The sequence below is a fragment of the Mastomys coucha genome, unplaced genomic scaffold, assembly GCF_008632895.1.
Source record: "Mastomys coucha isolate ucsf_1 unplaced genomic scaffold, UCSF_Mcou_1 pScaffold13, whole genome shotgun sequence".
In the NCBI taxonomy this organism is placed as follows: Eukaryota; Metazoa; Chordata; class Mammalia; order Rodentia; family Muridae; genus Mastomys; species Mastomys coucha.
The window spans coordinates 61,151,982-61,160,779 of NW_022196895.1; the positions used below are offsets into that span (position 1 = coordinate 61,151,982).

At 44.8% G+C, this 8,798-nt stretch overlaps 1 protein-coding gene and 1 long non-coding RNA gene across 4 annotated transcripts in view; one reads left to right on the top strand and one right to left on the bottom strand.

The window, feature by feature from the left end:
• Positions 1-218: 218 nt before the first annotated feature.
• LOC116087694 lies at positions 219-1,357 on the top strand. The gene is made up of 2 exons (XR_004117564.1): positions 219-343; positions 1,179-1,357. It is a non-coding gene; the product is annotated as an uncharacterized LOC116087694 (long non-coding RNA).
• Positions 1,358-7,473: 6,116 nt separating this feature from the next.
• Alpk2 (alpha kinase 2) overlaps positions 7,474-8,798 on the bottom strand; it is a 127,363-nt gene continuing 126,038 nt past the window's right edge. For all 3 annotated transcript variants that reach the window (XM_031365886.1, XM_031365887.1, XM_031365888.1), the window contains one exon: positions 7,474-8,231. In XM_031365886.1, coding sequence (XP_031221746.1) covers positions 8,015-8,231 — 217 coding nt within the window. In that variant the 3' untranslated portion in view covers positions 7,474-8,014. The remainder of the gene's footprint in view (positions 8,232-8,798) is intronic.

The following is an 8,798-nucleotide window of genomic DNA, read 5'->3' on the forward strand; positions in this document are numbered from 1 at the left end:
CTCAGAAATCCACCTGCCTCTGCCTCCCAAGTGCTGGGATTAAAGGCGTGCGCCACAACGCCCGGCTGCAAGAGGACATTCTTATTTTTCTCCTTCATCTCCAGGTGATCATTCTAGTTCTTTCTAGTTCATTCTAGATCATTCTAGTTCTTTCTAGTTCATTCTAGATCATTCTAGTTCTTTCTAGTTCATTCTAGATCATTCTAGTTCTTTCTAGTTCATTCTGGCTGCTGTACAAAACAACATAGACTACGTGGCTTTATTGATTCCCACACATTTATTTTTTTCACAGGCTTGGTGACTGGTCTAAGATCAAGCAAGGCACCAGAGAACTCAGGGTCTGGTAAGGGACTACTTTTTGGTTCGAAGACAGGATCTTCTCAGTATAGTTGTCTACTGTGTCAGAAATGGGATTCTCTGAGGCTTCTTTTATGAGGAATCCAAGCCCATGCTCCAAGGCCCTACCCTTTGGACACAGTGATCTTCCCAAGTCTGCTTCCTAACAGAACACCTTAAGAGTTAGGATCTTAAAGCCAGCCATGCTGGATTAGGGCCCATCCCAATGATTCTAGGGGTCACTGGGGGACACTGGGGGAGACAAGCATTCTTTGTATGGTACGAGATTCTGACTCCCCAGGGCATACCTTCTAGACTCAGTATCTTGCTAGTTTCCCGTTGCCCTCTCTTGTTTCGCCCAGAGATGTCTCTCTCACATGGTAAAGATGCCTCACGTGGCTAGGTGCCCTGTTTTCTACGCCTTCCCCTTCTTGCTGTCTAGGTAAGCATTGTACCCTCCACAGGTCCTCTAGGTCAACCATGGTCAGGGCTAAGCCTTCAGTTCCTCTAGAAGTAAGCCCATTTCCCTGACCAAAGAGTCAAGACCGAATCTTGAACCCTTCAGAATTCTGTTCCTTTTTTTTTTTTTTTTCCTGTTTACTCCTGGGACACACTCCCTGGGGCCAACTAAAGTTGCTTTTTTTTTTTAAATATTTATTATGTATTTATTTATTATAAGTACACTGTAGCTGTCTTCAGACACACCAGAAGAGGGCGTCCGATCTCATTACAGGTGGTTGTGAGCCACCATGTGGTTGCCGGGATTTGCCTTTGTTTGTTTGTTTTTTCCCTGCTGGTCCATTACCCGCTTTGATGTTCTGCTCAAAATGCACCTCTTTCAGATCGATGGAAGACCAAACTGGGGCAAGAAACTCGAAGGGCTACCTGTCGAGCAAAGCTTCACGTCCCTAAAAGCATCCAGGACAGTGATGGCCACAGCCCTGCCACCATTCCACGGACATCTTCGGGCTCTCTTGGTGCTTCAGCTGAGTTTGGGACACATGAAGTAAAATAATGAAAATATCTCCTGGCTAGAGCCTAAGTTTGAGGAGGCAGGGGGCTAAAGCAGACAGTTCTACAGCATGTGGGCAATGAACAGTGTACCTGAAAAATTGGATCTTGAGAAAATTAGCACAGAAATCCATTCTATAACATGTTAACTTTTCTTAAAAGTCAACACCAGTAGGGCTGGAGAGATGGCTCAGCGATTAAGAGCACTGACTGCTTTCCTGAAGGTCTTGAGTTCAAATCCCAGTAACCACATGGCTCACAGCCATCCAAAATGAGATCTGACACCCTCTTCTGGTGTGTCTGAAGACAGCAACAATGTACTTAATAATAAATAAAAATCTTTTTTTAAAAAAGAAAACACTAGTGAAAATGTAGTTATAACGCTTCAAGTCACTTAGGCAATCTTTTAGCGCACTGTTTTCTCCCGGTGAATATTAAGATGATTGAATGAGATCCAGATATTTGTAGTTTTATTGTTCTTGCCCAAGTAAAAAAGTGTTATGGTGATGATTTGGGTTTTTGGAATGTCATCCTAAGTCAGTATACATACGTGTGTGTGTGTGTGTGTGTGTGTGTGTGTGTGTGTGTGTGTGTATTTCTATTCACGTCCCTGCAAGACAGCTATAGCTATATCCATTCATTGGATGGGATTCAGAAAGATTCAATAACTTTAAATTCACACAGCTATAAGTATTAAAGATGCAGCCCAGAAACCTAGCTCATTCAGAACTGAGATAGGGTTTTACAAAAGATTTGACTCTAATGATCCCATGTGCAGAATGAAGGGGATCTGGGGACTCTCATCCTTTCCAAGGGACCTGAAAAGGGAGGAAGCTGTTTCTGTCTATCAGGGAGCTCCAGGAGACAGGAGACAGGGATATTCATGCAAAGAGTCAGTGTCTACAAAAGAATCCTCCATTTTAGAGAGCTCCTGGTATTAGGGTACATCTTGATAAACCAAGATGGGAGAAACCTTGGAGGAGAGAGACCATTAAAAAACAAAATCTGTAGGCTGTCTCCTGTTGATAAAGCTGCTTTAACTGATGCAGAGTTGGATAGAGGAGCTGGGATGGGTGGGTGTTGGGATTTAAATGGAATGAACAGAAAAGTGGTGGCCTGTGAGCTGAGACCAGAGAAGACACATCCAGACAAAAGGAACAGAAGATGCAAAGGACCCAAGGCAGAAGTGTTCAGAGAACAAGACCAGTTTTACAGGAGACAATGGAAGAAGCCCTGAGGTCAGGAGAAAGGTATTTGGGATAAACAGAGATTTCACGGCCCTGGCAGTGAGTTTGTCCTTTCTTCTGAAGGAGACTGAAAGCTCTTAAAAAACAAGCCTAGCTTGTCACTGGTTCCCTTGGGACCAACTGCAGGATACTGGTACAACTGTACTGGCAGTTAGGATCTGAGGACAGTTTCGTTTCATTTTGTTTCCGACCAGGATGCTGAAGTCACATTGGGGGATGGGGGAGGAGCTGGGTGTTGACTGAAAGATGACAGTGTGGTCATCACTCTGGCTGCTGGGATTTGGGGACAGTTGTGCCACAGCTGGTAAGTCATAACCATTTCAGCTTTTGAGGAAGAATTTCTCTAACAGTCTAGAAAAGGACTCGGGATACCAAATGACGATCTCAACGCCATCGGAACCAGGGACCATTCCTGGGAGGACCAGGGACAGTTTCTTCCTATGAGCCAGATTCCAGCCACCAGACTAGCTAGTCAAGAGGTGGCACTCGAGTGGGGGTGAGGGTGAGGGGTCCTATCTTTTGAAAGGCTGGAGAATCTTAGAATTTAAAATGAGGGCATTTAATACAAATGCATGGTGTATAACCTTTACCTAAAAGGACATGGAGGGCCACTGTAGCCAGCCAGAAATATAAAATAGCCAGTTCCAGGAACTCAGAGCCTCAGGGCTCTGGTTCCCTATACCTGCCCCTCCTGAATGATCCACAATGAGGGCGGAACTAAGAATGAAGGTGTAGTGGTTTATGAGACTCTCCACCCTGTCAACCAGTAGATGAAGATTGCATTCCTAGAATGAATGTGTTCCCCTCCCTAACTGAATACCTTGGGTCAGGTCCCTCAGAAATTTTCCACTGTTTTTATGTTCTGTTTCCTTGGTAACTCTCTCTCCGCCCCCAGCTTCCCTTAAATACCCCCACACTTCTTGTGTTCCGGGTCAAACTCCTCTGACTGGCAAGGTCATGAGATCGACCCCGGTACCAGTATCCCCAATAAACCTCATGTGATTGCAGCAAGTTTGGTCTCCCGTGAGTCATTGGGTGGTCGCGTCATCCCGAGACTTGAGTAAGGATCTCCCCAGTTCTGGGGGTCTTTCACTTTCTTTTCTTAGACCCGGGCATCTGACCTGAACGAAGTGCCCAGAGGCGATACAGATGTGCAAGACTGAAGTCACCTTTGCCTGTGGAATGCCTGGGTTAGAATCCTAACTCCAGAACCTCAAAATGTGGTATTATTTGAAGTCTTTTACAAAATTAGAAATGAGATCATTGGGGTGGACCCTTATCCAATATTTTCTGGTGTCTATATATGCCCCTTATCCAATATTTTTGTCAATATATGCCAAGGTGTAGTTCGGACACAGAGGGAGAGCAGCCATGAACACTGGGAGCCATGCTGCCAAGGATCTTCTGAAAGAAAGAAAAGATGTCCGAAGCAAAAAATTTCCTTCCCTTCAGAGACAGGCGACTCCACCAACCTGGAGAAGCAGGATTCCCAGCTTCCAGAATGGAGACTTGGTTTGTTTGCATATGCCTCCCAATAGTTGTGGTAACTTTGCTATGCCTGGCCAAGCTCTATGAATAAGGCAAGCACCAAAGGAAATCCTGAAGGCAGCTTACTGAAAGCCACCATGTTAGCATCTGATGGAGACAGAGAAACAGAGAGGAAATAGTGGGCTGGGAGGAGACAGAGCTTACACACCGCAACAGAGTTGCTTCCATTTGTCTAGGGCTTCAGATGGGAGCCAGCAGACTGGCCTTTGACGAGATCTGGGGTGTGCCTTTTGAAAAAGAGAGTCTCTGAAAGCCACAGCAGCACAACTGTGAACCCCAGTTTTTACCGAGAGGCTGGGGAATCAGATGTGCAAGGTCACTCTCCGCTATGCAGCAAGTTCAAGACCAGCCCAGGCTGAACGACACCCTGTCTCAAAACAAAGCAAATAAATAAATACATAACAATAACAATTTAAAAAGTCTCTGTGGCGCTTTCCCTTTGGGATCTTTTGAGTTTCATGAAAACCAGAATTTTTGGGAAACCTTGATTAACTGGTGTGATGAGTGTTTAACATTTACTAATGGTATTGAAGCGGTCTGATCCTATGGCTGGAACTAGTTGCCATCTAGCTTGCCAGCTTTGATCTGAGAACAAGCAGATCTGCCAAATGACAAGGTTCTGAGACTGAGAGAGGTTTGGGTGCCTCTTTGATTTTATTTTTCAAGCTAGTTAAGCCAATGCTTCAGTTGTAGGTCCGTGTAGGCGAAACCTTGCTCTGCTCCCCTTGGCACACACGGTCCAGTGGAGCAGAAAGTACACAGAGAAAACAAACCAGACGGAGATTGTTGGCAAGTTCCTCCCCTCTGCATCCAGATGAACACATGCCCACCACACACACGCAAAAATGCATGTTTAGAAAAGAGAGGGCTGTATAATTAGGAAATAATTGGTACTTTTTTTCGGGTGTTCTTTTTAATCAGATTCTATTGAAACCTTTTTGCTATGCGTCAGAAGCATGCCTGAGAGGCACAGAGACAGCAGATAACAGGAAATACAAACCAGCTGTCGGCAGTGCCCAGCATCGGACCTCTCTAGGATATGGCGCCCACTGGCAAGAAGTCTTCAGTCCCCAGCCACTCTCATTAGTGAGGAGCCTGCTGTGGGAAATGCAGGCCTGTTTTCATAACACTTTCCTTTGTGTGATTTACCCATCACAGAACTCCATGGTTGAGCCTTTTAGGAAGCTAAGCCAGAGCTGTACGTGGTCATTGTCAGGAGTCAAAAGACCTCCCCCCCCCCCCCCCCCCCCCCCCCCCCCCCCGGGCTCTCTAGATCTCCCTACATTGTTGGCACTCAGGTATTTGTAGTCCTGCAGTGTGGGAGAATCAACAGCAACTGGCTTGTTGCAAACTGAACTAAAATGACAGCAATAGGGCTGGGTATTGTGAGACCCAGGAGGCATGCTTTGGCATAAGAAAACCTGCTTCATACAAAAAACCCTGTTGTTTGTGGAAGGAAAATAACACCTATAGAAGACTGGACGATCATGTAGTCATACTAGGCCATCTCCAAGAGCCTTGGCTGGTACAGACCTCACTGTGGTGCCCTGTGTGTCTCTGGGCCTGCAAAAAATTGCAAACTAGTAAAAAAAAAAAATCACACTGTAATAAATAAATAGGCATTTTGGAAACAAATTCCTATGCATCCATGAAAGGAGGTGGGAACTGCTCCAGAAAGGCTCTAGCTTCCAACTCAAGATTTGATACAGACAGACAGACAGACAGCAGGCTCACATATGACTGGAGCTTCACATATCAAGCCTTTCTGTGCTGTCTTAAACACATATTTTGATATCACTTTTATAATAACGAGTTATTATCCAACAAGGAATGATGACCTGTCAAGAGGGTTCTGGTTGTACCCACACTTACACACACACAGATGAGAGATGAGAGATAGGAGTGATGGATAGGTAGATAAACAGAGTGTGTGTGTGTGTGTGTGTGTGTTACCATAGATGAATGATAGATTATAGATATCAGATAAATTATAGATGACCAATTTATATAGGCAATAGAGATTATGTGTGGTAGATGACTAGAGATAGATAGATAGATAGATAGATAGATAGATAGATAGATAGAAGATTATAGATAGACAGATGGATAGATAGATGAGAGACAGTAAATGATAGGTAGATGATAGATGGATAGGTGGAAAGATAGATAGATGGATAGGTTAGATAGATAGTAGATTATAGATGTAATTATTAGATATAATTATATAGATTATAGATATAGATATAGATTAGATAAAATTATATAGATTATAGACATATATTATTAGATAGTAGATTATAGATAGACAGATAAATAGATGATAGACAGATAGTAGATGATATAGATGGATAGATAGATGGATAGATTAGATAGATAGATAGATAGATAGATAGATAGATAGATAGATAGATAGATCTGATCAAAATATGTCCTGTACCTTTTTACTATTATGGGACTTTCTAGAACATCACTGTTTAGTACACATCTCTAAAATCTCTGTGACACAAGTCAGCCCACAGTCTCCCTCATCTGGGGGGAATAAAAGAAGACAGTGCTATCATCAGAGAGTCAGGGGAGCCACCTCAGAAGCAAGATTAGAACTGCAGAATGCAAAAAAGAGAGAGAGAGAGAGAGCGAGCTGCAGAATGCTTTTAGAGAGATGAGATACTGAGTGACAAACACTTTCTCCTTCAGTGTGTTCTTTTTTACATAAAAAATCCAGTGTCTAGGAGAAGGGGTTTGTTTCACATCATTTGGATAGAACCCAAGACCTTGCTCTTGCCAAACACTCTCCGGCTGAGCTAGAACCCCAGCCCAGTTTACTTTTTTGTTTGTTTATTTTATTTTGTTTCTTGAGGGAGGAACTCACCAAGTTACCCATGCTGACCCTGAACTTTCCACCCTCTTGCTTCAGCCTCCCCAGTAGCTAGGATGTTGGGCCTCTGCCACCAGGCCCAGAGGGAAGAGAAGCCAAAGAAGCCAGGAATGTTCTGTTGAAAGCCAGCCAGTCCCTCTGAGAGAGGGCTTCCGGCACAGCCACCATAGCTTCTGCTCTTTCTAGGGTACAACAGGGAAGGAGGGTTACCTAGAGGAGAGCCATAAGGGAGGGCAGGACCCTAGCAGCTGTTGTACCCTACCACACCAGACCACATCTAGAACATGATGGAACCCCAGTTGTATGATGAGAAAACACAGGTGCAAACCTCGTGTGCTCCAGTCAACCTGTCGGGAACCTTCGAAGTTACAAAAGCTTGGAGGAATGTGGGAAAGCACTGAACCCAACAGGCACGTGGCTCGAGCACGTGGCTATGAAGTCATGCGCACATCACCCTTTTTGCTTAAATACGAATTTAATGAAACAGAACACTGTGCCAGGGTGTATGGGTAGTGCCGGGAAATGGCCTCCCATCTGGGAAGCTGCCTCCAGCAACAATAGCGTCGGTGATACTGATACAACAACTTGACATTCATGATTGCAGGAACGTCCAGACATCCCAAGGTGAGGAGCCAAGGTCGGAAAGATTTTTCCGGTGGCCAGTCGCAAGGCAGCGGGGAACTCTTGTCCACAAACCATGTGTGACACACAAATAGACACACAATGCAGTGAGGGGGCGGGGGAGTATAGAAACGCTAGCTGTGTACACAAACAGTGGGCTGTCTTTGAGACCATCAACGGAACTGCAGTCTCCCTACAAGGCTAGTTAGGAAGATTCATGCCGACTTCACTTCAGCAGACAGCAAGTGATAGTGAGCTGAAGAGGACTGACACTCTGCAGGCTACAGGCTCGCGGCCTCTGTGTGTTTGCAGATGTCCACTTGCAAGCCTGTGCGCTGCTGGCTGGTGGTCACTGGTGACGAAGGGAGGAGGGATGCTAGGTTTTCTTTTCTGTGGGCGTCTCAGACTCGGGTGTCTTCACTGGCGTGGAGTTTGTCTGAGCTCTGCCTTTCCCGAGGATTGTTTTCTTGGGCTTCTGGCTGTTGTTTTGAAGGGATTTCAGCCCCAGCATCTTACAGTACTTGTTACACTGGTGCAGCGCTCTGAACTGATCGATGAAGGTCATGGAACAGTTGCCCTTAAACCCTTTGTACCTGTAAGCGGGTATGAAAATAAATTAATTTTTTTTTTAAAAAAAAGAAGACATTTTACCAGTTTCAAAAGAAATATTTGAAAGAGAAGCTAACCGTGTGTGGAAAATATATTTATTCCTATTTTTGATAAGAACAGTCACGAGGTTGACAATAAGAAAATTAAAAAAAAAAAAAAGGAAGAGTATAGAATTCAATAAAAACAAAGAATCATTGGCAGACACAGTACAGACAAATTTCCCCTCCACCGTGACAGTGAGTGTGGCTGTCCTTGCAAGCCACCGGCTGTGGTTTGAGTCTGAAAGGTCTCCTATAGACTTATGTTTGGAATGTTTGGTCCTCCTCTGACTGAGCTATTTTGGGCAGGTCTGGAGACTTTGAGAGGTGGGGCCTAGCTGGTGGAAGTAGGTCACTGGAAGCAGAGAGATGGTCGTCCTTCATGGGTCTGTTATCCCTGCCCACTTCCTGTCTTATGCTGCTTCCTGGTCGGCCATGATGTGAATCACCTCTGCCACCCGCTCCAGCCGCCACGATCTGAGTCCCGTCAGGATGGAAGCTCAGAAAATACGA